The 26,048-nt window shown below is 49.7% G+C and overlaps 1 protein-coding gene across 7 annotated transcripts in view; it reads left to right on the top strand.

Annotated features, from left to right (window-relative positions):
* Positions 1-1,444: 1,444 nt before the first annotated feature.
* The window catches only part of Capzb (capping actin protein of muscle Z-line subunit beta), a 103,726-nt gene continuing 79,122 nt past the window's right edge, over positions 1,445-26,048 (top strand). For 2 of the 7 annotated variants that reach the window (XM_035439460.1, XM_035439459.1), the window contains exon 1: positions 21,168-21,275. In XM_035439460.1, the coding sequence (XP_035295351.1) occupies positions 21,183-21,275 (93 nt within the window). In that variant the 5' untranslated portion in view covers positions 21,168-21,182. Of the gene's footprint in view, positions 1,508-2,186; positions 2,307-3,338; positions 3,444-13,764; positions 13,801-21,167; positions 21,276-26,048 lie in introns of those variants that run through there. The other 5 variants (XM_027399840.2, XM_027399834.2, XM_027399836.2 and 2 more) reach the window with 5 other exon arrangements.

Genomic DNA, 26,048 nt, shown 5'->3' with positions numbered 1-26,048 from the left:
AACAATCAGTTGACCAATCAACACAGGGCAAACCCTCCAAGCCTGGAGGCACACCAATCCTGAGCCTGTGCGTAACCCTAGACACTCCCCTTACACTGCCCTATAAGATCTCTATGCAGAGGCTTCGAGCTGTCTTTCCTAGCCATCTGCCATAGTGGATGGATGGAAGGCCAGTGCTAACATGGGGTTAGCTCGTTAAACAACTATAATAAAGCCTCATGCTGTTTGCATCAAGTTTCTGCCTCCGCATGGTGATTGGGGTGGCCTTGGTCCTGGGCTGAGATCCTAGAGGCCTGAGCTTCTGGGGGTCTTACATATGTTTGCATGCAGGAATGCACGTGTGGAAAACAGGATAACCTCAGATATCGTTCCTCTGACAGGGTCCACCATGATGTCCCATTGGCCTGGACCTAGATTAACTGACCAGGAAGTCCCAGAAATCAAGCTGTCTCAAGCCTCTCCAGTATTCTTCTACATGAGTTTTGGGGAACAAACTCAGGATTCCCAGCACACTGTACCAAATGAGCCTTCTCCCTACACACTGGTTTTTAAATAAATGCCTGGGATATACAAAGCTTCCTGAGGCCCTATTCACCCTATAAACCAGCACACAAGAGGCTCACAGTCTTTTTTTTTGGAGGGAGGTCATAGTTTGCAGCTGTTCTTGAAGCTTTCTGCTAACACAATTCAGAATGGCCACTGGCCTCTTTGCTGTCTACGAATACATGGGGGGGGTGTCTCTGCCCTTGGGGCTGTGTGTACACTCCACTCCCATCTTTTGCTGCCTTGGACCATCCTCCCAAATGCCACCACACAGTGCTTAGCTACCTCTGCTTACCTCCTCCATCCACTCTGATGCTTTTTCTTAACTCACCTCCTGACAGCATTCAAGCTCAGCAGCGCCTTAACTCAGGGCAGGTGTACATATCCAGCTTGCAGGAGGCTCCATCTCCTGAAGCGAAATTTCACCTACAAACTCTAGGCTAGCATGAGATATTTTGCCCATAGCTGCAATCTCCATAGTCTGCATAATGCTTGGCCAATTGTTACACAATAAATACTTATGGAGTGATGACTTTCTAAGTGCCACTCCCTTCTCTGACCTCCTGTAATACTGGTCTACTGCCACTCTTGAGGGACTTAACCATTCACTGGCTGTTCCTGAAGGCTCTCACTTGTTTATGAGCTCAGAGGCCTCGGGCATAATCTTTCAGGGATGAAATTTACTGATCCCCACTCCCACCTACGACCTGATTTGATTTTAAATAGAAGGTGAGCAAGTCTGGTAGGTAGGTATTATGAGCAAGATTTGCAGTCTAGATTAACTCAACAAAGCATTTTGAAAAGTGCATTTCTAGGGCTGCGACTTCAGTTCAGTGTAAGAACATCAGCGTAGCAAGTATGAGGCTCTAGTTCAATCTTCAGTTGTGAAAACAAAGAGGGATTCCTGAGTCACTGGATGGAGCGAGGAAAAGACTCATTTGGCAAAAAGGCTGATTCTCTGCAGGTAATGTAGAAAAGTATATCTAACAGCCAGCATTTATTGAACCCAAATGTTCTATCTTTGTACCCGCGTCTTCCTCACGACCACCCTGTCTGGTAGCCAGGAAGTGCGGGCAGGGATCCTTCAGGCTTATTCTCCTGTCATCTTCTGGTACCTAAAGGCTGCCTCCCCGGTCGTGATAGCGGGTGTTCAGCCACAGGGGCGGCAGCGCCGGCGTCCCAGTGCAGGCTCCGCTAGCGCTCTAGGGGCTGGGCCCCATTCTGGCGCACCAGTTCCGGGTCCGGGTGGGGCGCGGAGGGCCGGTCCCCTCCTAGTTCAGGGCCTTCCGCATCCTCCGCCCAGGGGGGCCAGTGAACCGCTCCACCCTCAGGTACCCCGTGTCCTCCAGATGCTAGATGGCGAAGTGGGCAGCAGGAGGGTGCCACGGCCGCCTAGGTCCCTCCGGTACGCGCGAGCCCCGGGCTTACGGAACCAACGCGCCTGGCCCGCGTAGGGCCCGCCCTCCCCCATGAGAACACGCCCACTCGACCACAGGACCCACCCCCGTCCCCGCCCCCCGCGCAGAGCTCCATACTTGGCGATCGCCGCGGCCCCGCTCGCTCATTGGCCGCGAGCTGGCGGCGTGGGGGGGGTGGCTGGCGGGGAAGGAAGGTGGCGGCGGCCGGCGCGGGTGGGGGGGAGGGGGGCGCGGACCCGGATGTTCACTCTTGGGCACCCGGGGGAAGTGGAAGCGCCGGGCCCTGCTGCGGGGGGGAGAGCTACAGACGCCGGGACAGGGACCGTCGCCGCCGCCGCCACCATGGTAAAGGGACCCCCTCCACGGCCCCATCCCGGGACCCCCCTCGGGAGCTCCCGTCTCCTACCCCGCGGACCCGCCGGCTCGGGGAGGGTGGGACCCGGGGTGGGGGAGGGGTGGGGTCCGGGACCCTGGGCAGACGCCACCCCTCAGGTCCGGAGGGGTCGGCGGGAGGCTCGGGTGGTGCGTGACCCCGCCCTGGGCTCCATGTGGAGCCGGGTTCTTTCCCCGGCATGTCCAGGCTAGTCTCGAGGATCCCAGGCTAGACCTTCCTTCCCCTAGAGGCCGGGCCAGGCACCCCTCTCTCAGGCCCGCATCCCACGGCCTGAGCTAGGCTTCCCTACCTCGGCCCCAGGGCCCAGGCTAGGATGGTGCTTCTCGCTGCTGCGACCTATGCTAGGCCCCCTCCACTCAAACTCTTCTCTCCATGGCCCCAGCCTGGACCCCGACGACCCCTTTCTAGTGGCCTTAGCCTACGTTTGTTTCCTTCACCCCCATGGAATCTTCTGTCCGTGGTCCTCAAGTCTGGACTCTACTCCTGCTGTGCCCTCCACCTGCACCTCCTTGGCCCTGGCCCTAGCGATCCCCTTCCCCCAGACTTCTCACGACTTGGCTTAGTCTGCGTCAGCCCGCCGTTCTCATCCTCACCCTCCCATCTAGACTCTGCTTGCTTGGTGTCCTGCTCCCGACCTAGGTGTCTCCTCCCCTGTTCCTAGGACGCTCCTTCTTGGCAGTCCCTGGCAAGCGGGGGAGAGCCCCAGCCGGGGTGGGGGTGGTCCGGGTACTGTGCTTTCCTATACTTGAGACTTGCCCCTTTGGGGAGGCTGCTTCGCTTCGGAATGAGCGAGCGAGCAAGAGGCATAAGGGCGGCATCTGTGTGCCCGGAAGGCAGACCAGGGCATTTCCCGTGGCCGCCCTGCCTGAGAGGGGAGCAGAGTGCTGACGGTGACGAAGCCGAGTGGACAGGGATGAACGCATAATCGCTCTTGTGAGGTCGCGGCATGGGGGCTGGGGGGACACCAAGCTCAGAGACCAACATATGGCCTGGATACGATGCACCCTAGCAGGCGAAGCCTCCCTTTCCCCCTGAACTGTCAGCTTGTAAGGGTTGGAACTTCTGATTATGGAGGTGTCTCGGAACAGGTGAGCAAAACTCGCAGGCTGAGACTTCCCTCTGGTTGAACCCTGGTGTGTGTTTTGGTAATGAAGGCAGGCACACTGTGTGAGCAGCTTATTTGAGGAGCCTTAGGGGTGTCCCCCCATAACCCTGCCCCCCATCCACTTGGACACCTTCTGCAGAGCAGGTCCAGCACCTAGATGGAAGGGCCTCAAATGGTCAAGGAAGCTTGAAAAGTGGACAGTTAAGGCCATCCACCTGCTGCATGCCTCACAGCCTTGTGGTCGGCTCCCCTCCTGCTGATGATAGATGTTTGGGAGTGGACTTTGAGCTCTAGATGTTTTGAGGAACCCTGTTCCTTGTTTAATCAAGGGTGTAGCAACTGAATTAGGGTGCCTAATTCTGGTTGGCTAATAAACTTTCTATATATTGATTTAAAATGTAGGCAAGACTGTCTGTCATACTATTGTTCTTTGAAAACTGGCCTGGGGGTCTGGACTGTGGCCTTAGTCCGCATGGGGAAGGACTTGTCTAGGACAGTTTTGGGTGAGACTTTTAAAAGTCAACTGAAGTTTTCTATGTGTGCTCCGGGAGCCAAAGCCAGAGATAGTGGTGGAGTGGAGTGGAGTGGCCAGAGTCCTCTATGCTTCCCCTGTCACCATCTTCTGACAGGTGAAGAGAGGCTGGGGCATTCATTGCATCTCATTCAGAGCATTGCTCAGTTTGTGGATGGACCACTCTTGGCCAGTGGAAGCAGTGGCTTGGCGGGCTCCAGACAGTGATCTTCCTGGTAGGCTGTTGTATGTCTGATATAATGACATTGTTTAAGAAACGTAATGACCGGATGCTCAAACATGGCAAGGGCGGGCAGAGTACTTATTCCTGCAGACTGGGTGTGGATATTCCTGGTAACCGGAAATGTCATCTTGATACAGTAGTATGGTCTGCCTGGACCTGATCCTGAGCTCTTTGGGGACTGAGATTTTGGTCTGGTGTTTTTGGCCTCTGTCTGTCTGGGTTCTAGAGCAGAACCTAAGACTGAAAGATACAGCATGGAAGGCTGACACCTGTAATCAGCTGTTAAGGCGTCCAGGGCCAGCTTGGGTAACACAGTGAGAGTGAGACCCTGAGTTTCAAAAAAGAAACAAGAGATTGCTTAGGGTGTCTATGAGCTTTAGCCACTTGAGGTTTGGTGCTCATTCACTCAGCAGCTTGTTTTTCGTGTCCCCCAGGCCTCTAAGTAATTTCTGACTGCCTGTTGTCAAATCCGTACCATGCTTGAATGATCTGATGCCCTGGTGTGGGCAGTTGGATCAGTTGGCAGAGTGGAGCTATATTATAGGTAATGAACACCATGGTTTTGTTTTCAGTGGGCTTGGTGGCAGAACAAACAACTCTAGCTCCAACTTATCTGCTGAGGGAAAGAGAAGCCTGAGTTTTTTTTTTTTCTTGAGTCTGGTTCACTGTCCCTGTTAAGAATGCTTAGGCAAATGCATTCCCTTTGCAGGCAGTCTTACCACCGTCCCTAAGTGCTTTGCAATTTCAAAGCACTTTGCCTATCAGAGCTCTGGCTTCTAATTTAGGGTTATTATTCTGAGTGTTAAGACGCTGTTGCTTGATTGTAGTGCTGTAGTAGTGAAAGGCCAAGGAGGTTCCTCAGGAGCTGCCACTCCAGCTCAGATGGCATTGCAGACCGGAGCTGGTAGGAGAGGCTCCTCCTGTTGTTCAAAGGGCACATCCTGTGGTAGGCACTAATGCGTCTTGGTGGTCTTCTGTGAATTAGATACATAGTTCAGATGCCAGAGAAATGGCTCTGTGGGTAAAGGTGATAGCTGCCAGGCCTGAGGAGCAGAGTTCAATTCCTGGAGCCCATCTATAGAAGGAGAGAACCAACTCCTCCAAGTCTTCCTCTAACCTCCATGCTCGCATAGTCTCTTCCCCCCACCCCCCAGTAATAAATAAACACTATAACTTAAAGAAATGCATAGGCCAACTCAGAGAGCCCATGTGTGTTTACAGCCCTATTCAAGTGAATCCAATTTTTTTATTGGTTATAAAAAATCCAAATTTTTATAACATTTTGATGTTATAAAACACAGAGAAACTGTCTCAAAAAAACAAAAAACAGCTGTGATCACTAGTTGAAGATTAAGGAAATGATAAACCATGTCTGTGACGGTATGCCTTCCTATTTATAACTTGGGAGCTCTATACTGTTACATCCTATGGAGGAGGCATGAGGACAGCTGATGGGGTGGCATGGCGGCCAAGGGACCTGACACTTCAGAAACTTGCCTGTCTGAAGCTACAGGGTACCATTGCCTCAGTGTGTGTTTCCTGTGGCTGCTGTGAGCTACTTAATGTGCCAGGAGGCAGCGGTGAGCAAGGCAGACATGAATTTGGGCCTTCGGCTTCCACTGTTGAGGGGTCTAGAACTGATAGACACAGCTTGGAAAGCTGGGCATAGTGTCAGGCACCTATAACTCCAGCTACTCCAGAAGTTCAGGTCTATCCTGGGCCACATGGTAAGAGAGCCAGCCCGTCTCTCTTCCAACATTAAGGGAGAAAGTGTTTAAGATAACTGCACATACATAAGCCTGAGCGGTAGATAGATGCAAGGGAACACTGTGGCTTGAGCTGGCTTCTACTCTCCAGGCTTTTCAAGTGTGCTTGGTGTAGTGTCTGCTGTGCAATGCAATGAAGTGTGTGTGTTTGTAGCCGGTTTCACTGTCACTGACACAGGATCTGGAAGTGGCTGCTCATCCTGTTTGTTCAAGGAGGGTCTGACTGACACTCAGGAGCAAGTGAATGGTGTGAATAGCTGGTCCTGTGTGCAACAGTGGGTTTAATTATTGATCCATAAGCCCTGCAGCTGCAGGTAGAGGGGCTTGGAGTGGATCCTCTGAATGGGGGTGGGGCATGGAAACCTGGAAGTGGCCCCTGAATGTTCATGGCTTGGGGAGCAGCTGGTGTAATGCCATTTGAGGCAGTCACAGATTAGTGTTTCAGCGTAAGGAGGTGGAGATATTGATGGGGCCCTTGCCCTTGCCCTATGCCATGAACTCTGCCAGAAGCTGTTGATTTGGCATTGCAAAAGCTTGGTGCAGAAGGTTCAGCCTTGGACCACAGACAACAGAGTATGAGAAGTCAGACTCAGAGCCAGGCATGGTGGTGCACTCCTTTAATCCCAATGCTTGGGGGGCAGAAGCAGGCGGATCTCTATGAATCAAGGCCTGCTTGGTTTATATAGCAGGGCCCCATGCTGGCTAGAGGTACATAGACTTTTGTCTCAAAAGCACCCCCCCCAGAGAGAGAGAGAGAGAGAGAGAGAGAGATCAGATTTGGATGTGTTGTCTGCATGGGTGGAGTTCCCTCTGAGAAAGGACAGGGGACAGAAATCTGGAGCTCTGTGCCTGTAGGGCCTTATCACTTGTACCTTGCACTGGCTGCCTGGTGCTCTGGAAGTATTTCCTGGTGCTGAGTAAGCCAGAAGTGAGAGCTGAGAGGTGGCTGCATCTCCTTTGCAGTCTTCAGCGAGGGGCGTACCTGGATGGAGTCCTGATGGCCTCTCAGTGTGTGACCTCGGTGAGGACTTCTCCTTCCTTCCCTCAGTTCCTTGATTTGCAGTGTGAGGGGAGCATTTTATAGGAACACCAGGAAAAGGAAATAGTTTTAAATTTATCTCGTGTGTGTGTGTGTGTGTGTGTGTGTGTGTGTGTGTGTGTGTGTGTGTGTAGGTCAGAGGATAACTCTGGGGAGTTGGTTTTCCCACCATTGGGTTCTGGGGATGAAACCCAGATCTTCAGGCTTGACAGTGGGGACCTTTACCATTGAACCATTTCCCTGGCTCAGAAATAACATTTTTAATACACTTGCTGCATAGCAAATTGGAGTTATGTCTGCTCTCTGACGTATTTTGCATACCCAGGTATATGTGACACAAATGGAAGCCATAGTCCATGTCCTCTTCTGGAGAAGGAGGCACGGTGTGTCCATGAAGTGCTTGTACAGGGGCTGGAGATATGGCTCAGAGGTTAAGAGCACTGACTGTTCTTCCAGAGGACCTGGGTTCAATTCCCAGCAACCACATGACAGCTCACATCTGTCTATAATTCCTGTTTCAGGGGATCTGACACCCATGGTAAAACATTGATGTACATAAAATAGAAATAAATAAGTTTAAAGAAAAAGTTTGTTAGAGCTGAGAAGGAATGTGTAGGAGAAGGAATCTGAAGGCCCATGTGTGGGTTGTAGTAACATGTTCCACCACCTCCAGGAAGCACTGTACATACTCCAGTCCTCAGCCAGCTTGGGGGCTGGGCCTGGAGCCCAGGAAGACCTCGCCCAGCCAAAGAGGAAGGGGAGGCTTGGGTGGGGCACCATCAGCCTGTGAGTCGGATGTACTAAGTCCGAGGTGAGTGTGGTGTCAGCCCTTGGGTTTGAGGACCACTGGGTAGAGAGTGAGCCGTAGTGTTTGCTGCCAGATGCTCAAGTTGCTAAGCTCAGGACAGCGTGGAGCCAGTGACATTTCTCACAGGGCGGGTGGAAATTTGAACAGGCTGATGGAGCAGTGGTGTTTTAGCAGGAACTCTCTAGCCGAGCTGTGTAGAGAGGCCCTGGAAATGGGAGACAGAGGGAAGAGGGATGCATTAGTAGGCACCACCTGGAAGGTGCCAGGGTCTCGCTGGGGTGGCTGTGGTCTGGAAGGAAGGGAGAGAGTTGCCATCTCTGGTTGAGGGGTACACCTGTCCCCCAGGAATTGCTGTGTGGCTTTCTGATTGAGTGATTTGTCATTGATGCACAGCTGTTTCTGATCAGTTTAAATCCTAGATAATGGTATTCACAGAACCTTGGTAAACAGTTAACAACTGAATGGGCATTCCAGCTTGGTTAGCCCAATGATCAGCCTGCATCTTGGATCTGCTGGTGGCACTTGTTTAGCCTAGTGTACCCTAGGTTCTAGGCACACAAAAGTGCCCGAGACCCCCTATCTACTGAGGGATTCTTCAGTGTGGGAGACTCTGCAGAGTGGCTGCAAGAGTGACAGGAGCTGCTTCAGTTGACTGTTTTAATATTCCATTCAATGCTACGAGACAGGCCCATGCTACTGTCATGACAAGGATGAAGAACCAAGGCCTTCTTGTGCTGTCCTGACTCCAGGCCCAGCTGCCTCTCGTCATCTTTCTTTCTTCTTAAGGTTTATTTATTTTATGTGTATGAATGTTTTGCCTCCATGTGTGTCTGCACACTACATGTATGCCTGGTGCCTTGTGAAGTGTCAGATCTCCTAAAATTGGAGTTGTCGGTGGTTTTGAGCCACCATATGGGTGCTGAGAACCGAACCTGGGTCCTCTGCGAGAGGAACTACGGCTCTTAACTCCTGAGCCATCTCTCCAGCTCCCCCTCTAGCCATTTCCATCATGTCCTTCATTCTGTGGACATCTGCTGCACCACGGGATAAACCTGTTAGGTGCATCCACCTGAGTGTTAAGCTTCAGTGGGGGAGGCTGGAAAAGTGGCACGTTTGACATTCTGGGTGAGCTACAGATGAGTGCATGAGTGGTGATGGCCGCCACACTGTGACCCAGGCAGGCCTCCTTGCCTTCCCTTTACTCTGGTTCCCACTGGGTCCACACTGCTGCTGACATCTCTAACTTACCTGTGATTGATTTAGTCCTCTAATCGTGTTTGGTGCTAACAGTAGTGGCTTATGGCCTTGCCATGGAGGGGTTATGGTGGAGATTGCCTGAGTGTGCATGGAAAGTGTAGGCAGTGCCCCTGGTGTGAGAAGTGTGTTGGCTGCTGCTATGTGGTTATTTTTATTAACATGGGTAGTTGGTGGCTGGCTGTTCATGTAACCTCCCAGCTGGCCTTGGAGGCACACACTAGCCCTTATGAGACTGGAGACTGATATAGACTGCTATATTCTGGCCTTCAAGTTCTTCTTACCATCATGTGGGCCGCTGGCAGCTGTTCCCCATGGCCCTGACCCTGAACTTCTGCTTAAACTGCTCCCTGAAGCTTCCTCTTCTTATGCTGAATTCATCAGGCTTCTTCTCCAAAACCATCATCTATCTCATTGGCCAATATTGCAGTGGTTGTACATATAAAAAAATATTATGGATTATACTTGCCAGCAGAGTCATCTATACCTTAAAATACTGCCCATGCCTCATAGCTAGGTTCTCAGCAGGCACTCTCATCTCAGGGACCACAGTGGCACGTGTGGTCCTAGGCCAGAATGTTAATGTGGTGTGTGACTGTGGTCAAGTTGTGAAAGATACCTTTGCCTGTACCAGAAAATGGCTCTTAAGCCATTAGCACTAAGCCAGGTTTCCTGGTGGTTGCAAATGGTGGATGGAGAGGCCTAGCTGGCTCATGTGCCATTGCTCAGGATTTTGTTGCTGGAGGCTTTGACCTTGCTGGGCCTTCTCTGATTGTACATGTGCAGTTTCCTGTGTTGTAGTTTGTGCTCAGAGACCCCGGGGAGGAGCCTGTGTACACCCACCCTCTGGTGCAGAGTTTGGCCCCTAGCAGTTTGGCCTCTGAAGGAGCCACTCTAGCATTTCTCAGGTTTGTTTGTATTGGTCCTCTGCACCCCTTTTAACTGCCTGGTGACCTCACCTGGGTTCAGGGTGCAGGTTGCTATGGAGACAGAATAAATGCCTTCGAGCTCCTGATCCTCCTGCCTCCACTTCCCAAGTACTAGGATTAAAGGTGTGTGCCATCACACCAGCTGTGTGTGTGTGTGTGTGTGTGTGTGTGTGTGTGTGAGTGTGTGGTGTGTGTGTGAGTGTGTGGTGTGTGTGTGTGTGTGTGTGTGTGTGTGTGTGTGTGTGTGTGAGTGTGTGTGTGTGTGTGTGTGTGTGAGTGTGTGTGTGTGTGTGTGTGTGTGTGAGTGTGTGTGTGTGTGAGTGTGTGTGAGTGTGTGTGTGTGTGAGTGTGTGTGTGTGATGTGTGTGAGTGTGTGTGAGTGTGTGTGTGAGTGTGTGTGTGTGTGTGAGAGAGAGAGAGTGTGTGTGTGTGAGTGTGTGTGAGTGTGTGTGTGTGTGAGTGTGTGTGTGTGAGAGAGAGAGAGTGTGTGTGTGTATGTATGTGTGTGTGTGTGTGTGTATGTGTGAGTGTGTGTGGGTGTGTGTGTATGGTGTGTGTGTGTGTGTCTGTGTGTGTGTGTATGTATGTGTGTGTGTGGGTGTGTGTGTATGGTGTGTGTGTGTGTGTGAGTGTGTGTGTGTGTGTGGGTGTGTGTGTATGGTGTGTGTGTGTGAGTGTGTGTGTGTGTGGGTGTGTGAGTGTGTGTGGGTGTGTGTGTGTGTGGTGTGTGTGTGTGTGTGTGTGTGTGTGTGTGTGTGTGTGTGTGTGTGTGTGTGTGTGTGTGTGTGTGAGTGTGTGTGTGTGTGTGTGTGTGTGTGTGTGTGTGTGAGTGTGTGTGTGTGAGTGTGTGTGTGTGAGTGTGTGAGTGTGTGTGTGAGTGTGTGTGTGTGTGTGTGGTGTGTGTGTGTGTGTAGATCAGAGACAGTTCCTTCCACCTTCTCATGAACTCTGGGGATCGAACTCAGTTCACAGGGCTTGTGCTGAGAGCACCTTTCCATGCTAGCCTACCTCTGGCCACTGTTGAGATCTCTGCTGTGAGCGTTCTCAGTGTTCATCCTACAGAAAGGCGCTGTGGGGAGGGCTCATTTGGGCACAAGCACTTTCATATGCACATATATGTCAGTGGTTGTTTCTGGCTGTCCTGTGATTTGAGGTGACAGCTTTGGGCTCGAGGCGTGCACTGATGGTCCTGGAATGGGAGGTTGCTGGGAAACCGCATGGTTGATTGTGAATCCACTCCTGGAGCTCCCATTAGTCACAAGTGTCCCTTTCTTCATGCCGGGGAGCGGGGGCGGGGGGGGGGCACAATCTTGATCTCTAATTCTGTCAACCCCAGCCCTAGATCCATTTCCTCTTGTTGCAGATAAAGAAACCAAAGCTCAGAGAGAGCGGTAACTGGTAACTCAGGGCCCCCAGCAAGGCACTGGCAGTTACCATGGGCTTCTAGGTCCATCCTACTCTAAAGCTCCTGCCAATTGAGTTCTGCTGGGTTGGTTATTTTGTAGATGAGAAAACTGAAGCCTAATGGTCCCTCTGCAGGTCCAGCCACAGTGACTGAGAAAGTTTGGGCTTAGTGTATTTTGGGTCAGGTTGTTGAAATGAAAGTTCTTGGGCCAGAGGGAACTGCAGCACAGTTTTAGAAAGGCGTCTGCTAGCCTGGAAGAACTGGTGGCGTCTTAGCCACCACCAACAGGACCTGTGTCTCAGCACCAGGGCAGATCTTTCTGCAGGAATGCTGACATCCCAGGTGTCTGGAGTGACAAGAAGGCCAGTGGCAGGTTGACCCTTCATTTCATGGCAGTTCCTGCTGGGAACTGTTGGTTGGTAAGCCCTTATCTGCTGTCCTGTGAGCATGTCCCCAGCCTTGGGCACTTGGTGTTGTAGGTGGCTTTGGGAAGGCCCCATTGGTAATTCTTATTCCTCCTGCTCAGTTTATTATTCTCAGACGGAAACGATACCCTTGCTTGGATGTGAGTCCTGCAACGATGTTCCATTGTCCCTGTCATGTGGTGTGGCTTCTTAGGTGTTTGTTGAATGACTGGATTGTCTATTTGTCCTTAATGATGTGAACAGCTTCCTTTATGAGAGTGAACCTTATGAGTCTGCCATTTTTGGATAGATAAAAGTTGATACCAGTTTTTATCATAATATGTATTTTATCATAATACAGAGAGAATACATGGGCGAGAGAGCAAGGCGGTCTGAGTGGGAGACCCTAGCAGTGTCCAATTTGCCTTGGATCTGTGCCTTCTCTTAAACCCAGCTTTCACAAGGCTAAACCAGTCATCAGAGCCAAAGACATGCTGGGAACGGAGGGACTGAGCAGGGTCTGTCCCAGAGGTCAGGTCAGCTCACTCTTGGTACCATAGGCCGACGGTGTGGCCTTGGTGAGACTCACTTATGACCCCGATAGCAGCCAGTGGGTGATGAGCACTTTGCCTGAAGTTACACCAGCAGTCTTTCTTGGGGTCTGTGCCTGATCCAGGTCTCTTGATTTGAGAGTCCAAGGCTGTGAGGGCATATGCTGGAGTCAGAGAGCCAGGGATGAGGTCCTTGCTCTGTCTTGTCTCTAAAATGGTGAGAATAAAACTAGCTATTTTTACTGGCCTGATCTCAGTACTTGGTAGGCAGATGCAGGAGGATCTCGGAATTCCAGGCCAAACAGGGCTACATAGTAAGACTCTGACTCAAAAACAAAGACAACTATGAACAAAAAAAAAAACCGCCAAAGCCAACAACAAAAGAGCGCTTGTTTCTGTCTGGGTATATAGCTCAGTGGGAGAGTGCTTGTTTAGGTAAGTGCTCAGGGTTCAGACCCCAGAGAAGGAGAAAGCTACTTCCAGTGGGTTTGTGAGGAGTAAAAGGCAGCACAAAGCTAGGCACACAATCTGTTACCTGTCACTGTACACCGGGAAGAGCTCTATGCTATGAACAACCATGAGCTTAGCATGTTGTTAGACCCAAAAGGACCTTTGAGTGTGGACACCTCTTTGCCTGTGTATGTGCTTGGTGCTTGATGTCGATCTGACTCTGAGGAGGCAGGTTTCAAACCTCGCCAGCGCTGACCATCTCTGATCATGCACCTGCCTTCTGTGAACGAGCTATTTGAAACGGGGTGTTTGTTCACGTGCTAATCCAAGCCACTTGGGGAAAATGGATTTTTTAAATCTTGTGAGCATGAGTGATCAACCTTCGTGCATCAGCTATCCTTGGTGCCTAGAGACTTGGAAGGAGCCAAGGCGGGTGCTTATCAGTGCTTCTTGTCAACTCTCCTTTCTATACTATACCTATTTTCCATCCCCCCTTTTTTTCTCCTTTTCTGAAGATGGCAAGTTTTCATGGCCCTCTCAGCGTCTACTCAGCGATGCTGCACTTGTGAAAATCGCCACAGACTCACCAGACTTAACAGCCTCGGGAGCTTACTATTTTGTTTGAGGGCATATAACCGATATTTTATTTTTTGGGACAGTCTTACTATGTAAGTCTGGCTGGCCTGGGACTTGCTATGTAGATTAGGCTGGTCTCAAACTCAGAGATTTCACCTGAGATCAAAGGCATGCACCACCACTCCATGTGTCTAATTAAAGTTTTATTTCTTTGTTTCTGTGCTTGCCATGCATATCCTTAGAGACCAGAAGAAGGTACCTGGTTCCCTGGAGCTGGAGTTGCAGGTGGTTGTGAGCCTCCTGACATGGGTGCTGGGAACTGAACGTGGGTCCTCTGGAAGATGAGTAACTCTTAAGAGCCGAGCGGTGTGTGCGTACCATCATGTGTTTGATATTCCGTCAGGTAATGTTGGGGCTGAGGAGTGTGAGAAGGAAGTGAGATAAAGGGGAGAAGTGGAGCCTCATGCCAGCCTCATGCCAGCGCTGAGGCTCTCACTCCACCCCCCCTCATGTGCATCCTCCGGACGCTCAAACCCATCGCCTCTTTCCCAGCCCAACTTCCCCATCCATAAGCGAGGGGAACAGGTTAACTAAGACTAATTATATTCAGTGCAGTCTCTCAGGCCTCACATGTGGACACTTGAAATAGACTTGTGTGTATCTGCAACACATTGGTCATTTGTCATGGAGATTGTCACATTGGATTGGTTCTAAGAATCTCTGGACTAAGAATTCCTGTAAATCTTCAGGGCTGATTAACGCAGGGAGTGTTCTGCAGTCAGGCTCCAGCATTTCCAGCATTTGCTCTTAGGCCTCTTTCTTCTTCCCATCAGACCTCCGAGTGTTGCTTCTAAGCTCATTGTGCACGGGGAGCACCTGGCTGGCCTCTGTGTCATTACCATGCCCTTGCCACACCTCTATATAGCCACAGATATGGAAATGGAGACTTGAAAAGTTATGAGATGTCTTACATAAGGTCGAATGACTAGTAGAAGAGCAGAGGTGGCCTTAACACAAAATGTTTGTACTCGTATGCTTTATATAATGTTCAAGTCCATAAGCTTGTCTACTTGGGCATTTATCATTATATATGGTGAAAACATTCAAAATTCTTCCCTCCATCCCCCAGGCAGGGTTTCTCTGTGTAGCTCTCTGGCTGTCCTGGAACTGGCCTCAACATCGATCTGCCTCCTGAGTGTTGGCATCAAAGGCATGTGCCACCACGCCCCACTCAAAATTCTTCTAGCTTTGTTTTGCTTTGTTGTTGTTTTTGAGATGGGCTTGGCAGAGTCTCAAGTAGACCAGGCTGATATCAAGGTAATCCTGAATTTCTTATCTCCTGCCTCTGCTACCATGCCTGGTTTTATGTGGTGCTGGGGTCCAGCACAGGGCTTCCTGCATCTTAGACGGGCACTCTACCAACTGAGCCATATCCCCAGCCCCAGAAGAAATAGTTCTTGAAATCATAGATAACTGGTTGCTAGACACCCAGGAAGGGTCCTCCCACTGTGTGACTGATTGGCAGAACATAGACATAGAACCAGGGTTGAGTTCTCAGGTCCTGCACCATTTCTGTAGCCCAGACTGACTTTGGATTTGCTCTGTATCCAGGAATGGCTTTGAATTCCTGCTCTTCCTCCCTCTACCTCCCAGTTGCGGGGACACGTTTGTATGATGAACTAGGTGCTTTGTGGGGCTGGATCTTATTCCAGAATCACTAAGAGAAGGGATGGGGAGGAGAGGCTGAGATTTCCAAGCCCCAAGTGATGGGCTGTACCTTGGGACAGTTGCTGGTGAGTTCTGATGGCATTGGAGGCCCTTAGAGTTTTGCATGCTTTGTCCTGCTGAGTTCCCAGAATTCTCCTGTGCACAAGATCTTTTGTTTTGAGGACTTTCCACTAGGAGTGGTGGAATGTATGTAAATTGCTAATAACTGGCTGAGGCAGGACTTGAAGCAGGTACTCCTAACTTTCCTCTCAAATCCTTTGCCTACAACTTCTGTGGAGTCTTAGAATTCAGCTGTTCGTATACAGTGTGGGTTTGTCCAAGGACCTAATTGAAGAAGAAATCCAGTAATGGACTTGAACTCAAACCTAGGTCCCTTTTTGACCAGTGACTTGGTAAGTGTGGATTGCAATAACTGTGTGTGTGTGTGTGTGTGTGTGTGTGTGTGTGTGTGTGTGTGTGTTGTCTGTTGTGTAGGCTGTGATGTGGCCTCTAAAGGGTAGGGTGTGAAGACCACATAGCAAGCAGTATGGCAGATGTTCATAGCAGTCCTGGAAAAGGCAAAGTAGTCAGAGTTCTGTCAGAGGGGTCGTATGGTTAATAGATGGTTTGTAGACTCTTTCCTGTTCTGTGTTAGAGTAGATGTCTGTGTGTCTGTATCCCACCTGCCCCCTATTCTTTTCTTTTGGGGAAGTCCCTGGAGTGAAACTGTAGGGCAGAAAGATAAGCACTTTTCTCCCATGTTCTTCCTGGTCCTGTCGCCCAGGCAGTGAGTGTTTGCCTAGTGGCCTCAGCCTGGCTGCTGTCCTCTGGGGCCCTGTGAGCTGACTTCGTCTTGCCTGCTGCCTAGAGCAAGCTTCACTTCCTCCATCCGTCTATCTGCACGTTGAGATGGCCCTTTTTTTCTGCAGGGTTAGCCTTCGTTGTTTCCCATCTAGCTCCCTGCCAGAGCTGCTGCTTTTTGGCTTTCCTTTAAAATGTTTTTTTTCCCCCAGTTGGTGTTGGGGCTCTAACCCAGGGCTCTCTCTCATACTGGGCATGTGCTGGGCCTGAGCTGTGCCCTCCGGCCCTGGTCACAGTCTTTTTGTTGTTGTTGTTTTCTAGACAGGGTTTCTCTGTGTAGCCCTGGCTGTCCTGGAACTCACTCTATAGACCAGGCTGGCCTCAAACTCACCTGCCTCTGCCTCCCAAGTGCAGGGATCAAAGGTGTGTGTCACCACCTCCTGACTTGGCCACTGACTTTTTTGTCATCTGCTCAGGATATAACTCTCTGTGGTGACTGGCGTCCCCTTTTTGGTGGCTGTTGGGGGAGCATTAAGAGGTGTGGCTTGCTGGAGAAAGTATGTCAGTGGAGGCTGGTGGTTTTGAGGGTTCAGATGCTCATCCCCACCCTAAGTTAGCTCTTGCTGTCTCCTGCTTGCAGTTCCAGATGTGAGCTCTCAGCTGCCGCTCCTGCTGCCTGATGCTTGCTACCTCTGCTTGACCATCATAGACGCTAACCTGGAACCAGAAGCCCAAATAAACTCTTCCTTTCATAAGTTGCCTTGGTTGTGGTGTTTTATCACAGCAATAGAAAAGTCACTGAAATACTTAGTGTGTGATGTCAGTGAATTGATACTGAACCAATGGGCAGTGTAACGTCATGGCCTTTGTGTGCTTAGAGACTAAAGCATTAGCAGAGTTTCTTAAGAGGGCAACTCCGCAAAGCATGCACAAGTATGAAAATGCACCACAGAGGCCGTGAAAGGGGTCATCCATTTACAGGGGAGCTACAGCAGGGATATGGAGCATCATGTATTCATTTTCTAGCTTGTACCTGTGAAAGATCATAGAGAGCATCAAGACCACAGTCAGCCTTCTTGTCAGCAGATCCAACAAGCAGTCATACGTTTTAGAAAAAATTGTGTCCACATTGAATGAACACACACACACACACACACACACACACACACACACACACACACACACACCTGCACACCTACCTGTAATCCCAGCACTCAGGAGGAAGAGGCAGAAGGATCTGGAGCCTTAGCTATATATCAAGTTCAAGACTAGACTGGCCTGCACGAGACTGTCTGAAAAAACAAAATTAAACAAAGAATCAGAACCAGAGGGCTCAGTGATTAAGATCACTTACTGCTCTATCACAGGGAATCAGGTGGAGTTCAGATCTCAGATCCACTTTGGGTAACTGACAAATGCCTCTAACTCCAGCTCCAAAGGATCCAACACCCCCTTCTGGCTTCCATGAGTACTGGAGAACACATGCACAGACAGACAGACATACACAAATAATAAATGAAATCTTAAAAACAAAACAAATAAACAAAAATGAGGGGGAGTATACCGCATCATGTCCTGGGTCGTGGTACCTGTGGGGGGTGTGGCGTGTGATGCTGTATTTGTTACTTTGCTGAGATAAAATACTGTGAATAAAAGCAACTTAAGGATCAGGCCCGAGGTCCACAGTGTCAGGGAAGACATGGCATGGTGGCAGGGCAGAGGGGTGTTAGAACTGAGCTTTATTGGTACAGGAAGCAGAGAGTGCAGCGGTAAGTCGCCAGAGTCTGCCCTGCTGTGATGCACTTTCTCCAGCAAGGCTGCATGTCCTATAAAAGTGTTCCCCAACCCCCCAAAACAGCACCACCGGCTGCTGGGGACCAAGTGTTCAATAATGAGCCTGTGGGGGCTACTGCTCATTCAGATCACCACAGGTGGAGAGGTGGGTGGTTCAGAAACCAAACCCTCTTGGATACCAAAGGACCAACTGTACTGATTTGGGAGTTAAAAATAAGTTTTAAAGCAACTGTGGTGGTGCGTGCCTTTAAAGCTGGCACCTGTGGATGAAGCAGCAGGGTTATTAGGAGTTCAGGTTCAGGAGTTTGGCTACGTCATGAGTTTGAGACTAGCCCGAGCCTGGAGAGCCCCAAACTGGGGGGAAAAAACCCAAAATGATCAAAGCTGGCTGTGGCAGCACCACCTGTGATCCCGGCACTGCAAATTCTAGGCCAGTCAGGCCTGCATAGCCAGAGCCTGTCTGTAAATAAATAAATGATAAAAATGTTACCATGTTCTCCAGATTGGAAGGAGTCTGCTTCTAGCATGTGTCCAGAAACCTGGCTTAGGCACTTCTTCCAGGAGGAGGTAGTTACAGTGTCTGTTTTAAAAATAGAATTGCTAGCTAGGCATGATACTGCATGCTTTTCTAATCCCAGCATCGGGAGGCAACAGGCACAAGTTTCAACTATCCTGGGCTTCACAGCAAGACCCTGCCCCAAATGAAATAAGATTTAAGTAAGACTTTTCTGTGTGTTTTGTTTTGTTTGAAGGCATACACACACACACACACACACACACACACACACACACACACACACACACACACACTTATTTTGTGTGGGCTAGGGCACAACACACATGTAGAGGTTCGAGGACAACTTGCAAGAGTCAGTTTCTCTCTCCACAATGTTGAGTTCAAGGATCATTGCTGGTCATTGGGTCATCAGGCTTGGTGGCAAGTGCCTTTACCTGCTGAGCTATCTCACTAGTCATTGCTTTGTTTGCTTGTTTGTTGTTGTTTTTAAATTATTTTATGTTCATTGGTGTTTTTCCTACATGCATGAGTGTGTCGGATCCCCTGTAACTGGAGCTGTGGACAGTTGTGAGCCACCGTGTGGTTGCTGGGAATTGAACCTGTTTCCTCTGGAAGAGCAGCCAGTGCTTTTAACTCCCGAGCCATCTTTCCAGCCCTTATTTTACTCATTTTAAAGGATTATTTTTTTAACTGTAGGATTTATGTCTATTTATCTTTTTTCTTTTTTCTTTTTTTTTTTTTTCCTTGGCTTTTTGAGACAGGGTTTCTCTGTGTAGCTTTGGAGCCTGTCCTGGCACTCACTCTGGAGACCAGGCTGGTCTCGAACTCACAGGAGGTCCGCCTGCCTCTGCCTCCCGAATGCTGGGATTAAAGGCGTGTGCCACCTTATTTCTGTTTATCTTGTGTGTTTGTCTGGGTGTACATATGTATACCGTATGCATGCAGATAGATACCCCTGGATGCCAGATGCATGAATTGAATCCCTTCTAGGCAGCAAGTGCCCTTAACCAGTGAGCCACTGCTCTAGTAGAGTTGTTTTGAAACAGCTTTGCTTATGAAACTCAGACTGTCTTGGAATTCTCTATCTTGTCTCAGCCCCTCAAGTGGGGGGATTGCAGGCCCGGACCACTATATCTGCCTCTTCCACACACGTTTTATCTTGTGTTTTGGAGGAGAATCCTAATCCCCATAAGTATTGGCCTTTTTTTTTTTTGTTTTTTTTTTTGTTTTTTGAGACAGGGTTTCTCTGTGTAGCTTTGAAGCCTATCCTGGAACTAGCTCTTGTAGACCAGGCTGCTCTCGAATTCACAGAGATCTGCCTGCCTCTGCCTCCCAAGTGCTGGGACTAAAGGTGCGTGCCATCATTGCCCTGCTTGGACATTTTTCAATGAGTGAGTGGGAGCCACTTTCTTCTCTTGAGAGGTTTGTGCTTCCAACTCTCAGAGTTGGTCTGTCTCCTCTGGGGTCTCCTGGGGATGCTGAGGCTCTGGGTATCTCTGATGGTTTTAGGTGAACGAAGTATTCGTTTTCTTTTTTGGTTTTTCGAGACAGGGTTTCTCTGTGTAGCTTTGGAGCCTGTCCTGGCACTCGCTCTGGAGACCAGGCTGGCCTCAAACTCACAGAGATCCACCTGCCTCTGCCTCCCGAGTGTTGGGATTAAAGTGTGCGCCACCAGTGCCCAGCTGAAGGAAGTGTTGTTAACGGGGCAGATTGGGCTAGGTGCTCTGCTGATGCTCTACTGCCTGCATCCACCCCTCAGATTCAGGCTCCATCCCAGCATCAGATGTGGGAGTGCAAACAGATGTGGGGAGCATAATGAGGTATTGAGAGAACCCAAATTGTGCTTTAAACCCAAACAGCCCTGGTGATTTGGGGTCTCTGAACCAGGAGGTTTGAGGAGAACTTCTGGCCTCACTGTATGAGAGGTAAAGAAAGCATGTATTGAGATAGAGAGGAGCCGTGTCATCTGTCACCGAGAAAAGGAGGGGATGGACGCCTCCAGGGGTCTCAGCTCTGGGTTTGAGGGGCCTCTCACCACAGTCCTTGAGGCCACAGTCAGGGGGACCTAGGACTCAGACGTGGCTGATGGATGATGCTTGGGCTTTTAGGTCTGAGCATGTTCAGGGTGTGAAGATCATTGCTAGATAAGCTCGGGAAGGGGGTCAGGCACATCTATGTTCACTGCTTGCTGGGACAACCTCACTCAGTCCCTCTGTGACTTTTTTCTCTTCTCTTTTTGGTTTTGCTTTAGCCTGCTGCTGTAGCAAACTTGGTGTGGTGGGGGACGTGTTTTTCTGCTTGGCCAGCCACCAGCACAATGCTTGCTGGATTTGTGTGTGCCTTTATTATTAGCTAATGCTTTTCTTTAAATCTAGTTTTAACATCTTCCTAAAGCAGAGACATCCTTAGAATGCTCAGGGTGATACCCACCTCACAAGCTGTTCTTTCGAGAAACACAACAGGAAACCAACTTGGACCATACTGCCCGGCCGCATGCGCACAGCTCTGCAGTTACAAGTCTCAAAAATCAGTACATGGTTCTGGTCCTCTGGGGCTGCTGTAACAAAATACATTAGACTGGGTAATTTATGAACAACAGAAGCCTCCTCAGTTCTGGAGGCTGGGAGGTCCAGAAGCAAGATTTGGTGTCAGAGTCACAGAGAAAGCTTTGCTGTTGCCATTGTGGCATCTGATGGGAGAGGCCGAAGGATCTCCACACTGCTTTCTGCCTCTTGGTTGTTGTTTCTTGTTTTTACGGGCTGTCCTCAAACTCAGTGTCGTGGGTGGTGACCTCGAATCCTCAGATCTTTTTGCCTCCACCTAAGCGAAGGGATTGTTGGTGCTCACTGTTGTATCCTGGCTCCACTGTGTACCACCCACGTCAGGGTTAGCCTGTCTTCGCAAGCATTTCTGGTAAAATCATTCAGACCCTTTCCATGCAGCTTCCCAGGAAGACACAGTACAGCATGGATCTTTGTAGGCATCAGAACCTCTGTCTTTCTGTGATGACTGGGGACCTGCTCACCAATCTTTCTTTGTCCTTACCTCTACTTACCCAGGTATGAATGTTCCCTTCCTTTTATTTTTATTTTTATTTTTATGGCATTTCATGGCATGGGTGTAGCTTTGGGGTTGCTTCATGGATAATTTTTTTGTGTGGCCTCTCCTACCTCTACATTTCTTTACTCATAATAAGCAAATGCAAATTTTACATAGAAAGTGCGTCTTCTGTCCTTTGAACAGGTTTGCTACTGGATAAGAAGACTGCCACTAGGCCATGTTTCTCAGTGTTCTAGGAGCTCAGGGGCCAAGTGGCCTCTCAGTTTCCAGAGGGGGTGCCAACCCGCTGGACCCCCAGAATGGGTCTTGGGGACTGTTGTTCCTGGCAGCAAGGCTTGCTCCCTGGATTGTCCTGTGTAACCAGGCCTTAGCTCTGCACACCGGAAGCAGGCCTGAGGATGAGGTGGTGCTGGCCCTACTGGGGTCATCTGAAAATTTTGGCATCAGAGTTCACGTCTAAGGAATGTAGCTTGCTTAAGAAGAAATCATACTCTGGTGCTGGAGAGATGGCTCAGCTCTTCAGAGCGATGACTCAGCAGTTTGGAGTACTGGGTGCTCTTCAGAGGACCCAGCTTGGATTCCTAGCACCCACATGGTGGCTCACAACCACCTGTAACTCCAGTTCCAGGGGATATAGTGTCCCCTTCTGGCCCCTTTGGCCACTGTACACATGTGCACAGAGAAAACACTCAGAAACATAAAAATAAATAAATCTTTGTTAAAATGATTTTAAGCTAAGCTTGGAGAATCATTTTGCTTCTTAAGACAAGATCTTCCTTTGTAGTGTTTGCCTGCCTGCCCCCACCCCTTTTCTTATCCTTTGAGTGCTGGAATAGCTGGCTTCAATTGGTATTTCTTCTGTTAAGAGGCAAGCCTGACTGTGTTCCCTAGACTGGTTCTCCTGCCTCATCCTATTGGCAGCTGAGACTATAGGCACACTACTGTGTCTGGTAAACTGGGCTGTTTTAGTTATTTTAAAGTAGATGAGGTGAATAGGCAAATACTTTTTTGTTGTTGTTTTTCCCAGGGTAGTTTTTGGCCCAGTACACTCCTAGGGTGCCTGCTTGCTAAAGCCCCTGGCAAATGCCATGTTGGAGAGTCAGAAGGGGCACATCATCCTTGCCTTCCACAGGTCTCAGACTTTTTATTTTTAAACTGTGTATGTGTGTGTATGCACATGGGCTTTTTAAAGCCCCCCTATATGTGTCATTTTAATGGCTGTGTCCTTAAAGGGGCCAACGGTCATAGCCTTATTGATTGCCCTGTGTGTTGTACCTAGAGTAGTGGGAGAGAGAAAGTAAGAGCATTCATCTTTTGAGTGTTCCTCTCTGCTCTGTAATAATTTAATCTCTGCTCATCCATCCCAGCTAGGTGGTGTTCTAATTTTATAGATGAGAAAATTGAGATTCAGGGAGTTAAGTAATTTGCTTATTGTCACACCAAGGATTAATTGTAACATTCAGAATTCCTCTTGGGTTGCCAGTTTGTGCTCAGTTCATCCTCTGTTACGTCTGTTTGTGCAGCTGCAGTGGGCATTTAAAAAATAGATGCTCCACATCAAGAATTCTGGTTTTAAAATGAAATTCACAACCCACTTGTTTTCTTCTTTCCCTCTCCCTCCATCCTTCTCTTCCTCTCTTCTCTCTTTCTGCCCCTCCCTCCCTCCCTCCCTCCCCCCTCCCTCCCCCCTCCCCCTCCCCCTCCCCTTCCCTCCCTCTCCTCTCTCTCTCCTCTCTCTCAAGAGGAACTCACCTTTTTTCTTATGCTCAGGCTGGAGGCAGTGGTTCTTTCCATGTAGGATTTGGGAATGATGTGGTAGGTGGTGGTTGCACAGGCCCCCTGTGTCTCCATAGCCACTGCTTCCACTGCAGAGTCCTCTTGGGGGCGATGCTCAGCACAGGCTGGGTGAGGCTGAGCTTCTGCCAGCAGCTCCAAGGAGTGGCAGTGGGTGGGGAGGGAGGAGAGGCAGAACTAGATCTGTCAGGATTCTCTGGTTGCCTGCCTGTCCGAAAGGGGTGGAGACCTACCTTAAGGTCCCAGCTACTCTAAGATTGGATTGCTGACTCAGAGTAAGTTGACTGCTACCTCTCCCTACCAGCAGGTGACACTGTACAAGTCAGTGGCCTTTCTGAGCCTGTGAAGATTCATTTTGTGGTCTCCCAGCAATTGCCAGGGGACACTTGATGCTGTGTCGGAGTCCCCAGGAGCCCATGAAGAAGGCAAGTGCTGCCTTCCTCTAACAATACTGCAGTGTGCAGTGGGGTCCACAATGTCAGGGACCTCCCTGCCACATGGGTGCTGGGAATTGAACCCTAGTCCTCTGGAAGGGCAGCCAGTGCTCTTAACCTCTGACCCCCCCCCCATGAGGTTTTGAAGAGAATGTGAACCAACCACCTGTCCCTGCTGCTCTGGGTCCTCCTTTTCCAGAGATGAGTAGTTGTTTCCCGAAGGTCATATAACATGCCTCTGCAGGCATGGATGTGTGTTGAGATAGAGGCGCAAGGAGAGGGTACTGTCGGCGGCCGCGTTCATTAGTGGGCCTTTGGATACAGGTGGCCCATGTAGCCCTGGGTGGGCAAGACTCCTTGGGCTGCCAATGTCCACACAGTTCCAGCCCAGTGCTTGGCCCTGCTAGGAGTCCAGGAGGTGCTATTTCTTCCCCTCAATCCTTCCCCTTTTGTAGAAGAAATTTTGTACCTTAGAAACTGTCAAGTTCCTAAGAGAAGACTGAGGAAGAAAGTAGGAAGTTTAAAAACTATTTCAAGGCCGGGCGTTGGTGGTGCACGCCTTTAATCCCAGCACTTGGGAGGCAGAGGCAGGAGGATCTCTGTGAGTTCGAGACCAGCCTGATCTACAAGAGCTAGTTCCAGGACAGCCTCCAGAGCCACAGAGAAAAACTCTGTCTCAAAAAACAAAACAAAAACAAAAACAAAACAAAACTATTTCAGAGTGGGTTTCTCAGTTTCTCAGAGTATTGTAATCTCACAGTTTCTCTGTTAAAAGCAGTACTGCTTGTTTTTGAGCAATGTATAAACATGTAACTGGGAAAGTGAAATTCTTCCCCTCGCTCCTACTGTTAGAGATATTGTGTGTACACACACACATTATCTATCTATCTATCTATCTATCTATCTATCTATCTATCTATCTATCTATCTATCTATCTATGGAACACTTGGGTGCACTGAGCCAGAAGAGGGCCTGAGGATCCCCGGAACTGGAGTTACAGGCAATTGTGAGCAGTCATGTGGGTACTGGGAACCAAACCCCTGTCCTCTACACGAGCAGCAAGTGCTCCTAATCACCGATCCATTGCCAGTGCCCTTTCACAGCTCTAATGCTACCAGATTGATTTTTGGAAGTGTCATGTCAATCCATGCTGTCCCCAACAGTGTGTTTCCTTGCCCACACTGGGTGTGTCTCTCAGCTCCCAGCTCCCTAAGCAGTAAACTGTTCTTCTTTCATCCGAAGGACATTGTTTGGCGAGATGTGTTTTAGTCTACTGCGCTCATTGGTTGTAGTCAGTGTTTTCCCACCTTTGAGCCATGTGTTATATGCCTCAAATGAGAGGGTTGTGGATGGCAGAGAGCTCCCCACATACACATGGTGGATTGTACAGTGTCCTCTGAGTGCCACCGAGTGGGGAATTAGAGCTGCCTCATTAGTGGGAATAAAGGCTGGAAGCAAGTGCCATGGGCTTGTCTGCAGTCCCCAGAGTCCTCTGTGATTTCTGTGGCATCGTCCACTTTCAACTGTTTTGTGAATTCAGTTGAAATTTGATCCATTACAGTATGACCAAGGGCCTAATTAGCTGGAAACCTCAGGAAATTCATAAATTAAAGAGTCCATTAGTCACAGTGCCCTCCCCTTGTGAGTGACTCTTACCCCCTTCATTTTGCCTGATTCTCCTGCCACACTTTAGTTCCAACAAGACTTGGCTAGACTGAGGGTGCCTTTCTGATGTGCTTCCTGCCTTGTTGGGGTGGGAAGGGTTAAACAGCCAGGCTTAGTTCCTGTCTAGCTCTTGGGCCCCATCCCATCCCTCAGCCTCTATCTCACAGTCTCCAGGTGCTTACGCCGAGTGCTGGTGGCAGTCCTGGAGAGGGCCCCCTTGACATGAGTATGGCAGCCTTCTGCAGTGCCTCTCTGTCCCGTGGCCTGGATGAAGGGTGCCACATGCCAGTGTACCCACTGCTGAAGTCGAGCCGAGGCACCTCAGCAGCTTTCCTTCTCCCAGTAGGATTTCTGTGGTTTTGTCTTGGCTCGTGGATTCCCCAGATCTGAGTGGTTATGGCCACAGATTCCTCTCTTCCCTTTCCCCAAATAGACCACGTGCATCGACCAAGTGCAACAGTCTGAGGGTTTCACGTGGCAAGACAGTTCAAAATGAACTCTGCACAAGAGTCTTGCAGGAGGAGGCGTGGTTCTGAAGTCTGCCAGTGGAGTGGATTATAGTAGAGTAAGAGTACCTGTGGTAAAGAACCCAAGACGAGGGTTTTAATCCCTCCCTCCCTCCCTCTCCCTCTCTCCCCCCTCCCTGCTTTTCTTCCTGGGATTGAACCCAGGGCCTTGTGCTAGGCAGACTCTACCACTGAGCTATGAGGCCACTGTTGTTGGAAAGATATTTCTGCATGCCAGTCTCTGTATGAAACCAGAGAGGTGGTGTTTTGAGTTTGTTTTTGTTTTTAAGTTCCAAGTAGAACAGCTGGCCATGCCTTGGATTTACATCTGGTCTTCTGAGGGTGTTATTAATATGCATAGAGTTGGTGTTT

This window comes from Cricetulus griseus, chromosome 2, assembly GCF_003668045.3.
Source record: "Cricetulus griseus strain 17A/GY chromosome 2, alternate assembly CriGri-PICRH-1.0, whole genome shotgun sequence".
NCBI classification, from domain to species: domain Eukaryota; kingdom Metazoa; phylum Chordata; class Mammalia; order Rodentia; family Cricetidae; genus Cricetulus; species Cricetulus griseus.
This window is presented reverse-complemented; position numbering and strand designations above follow the sequence as displayed.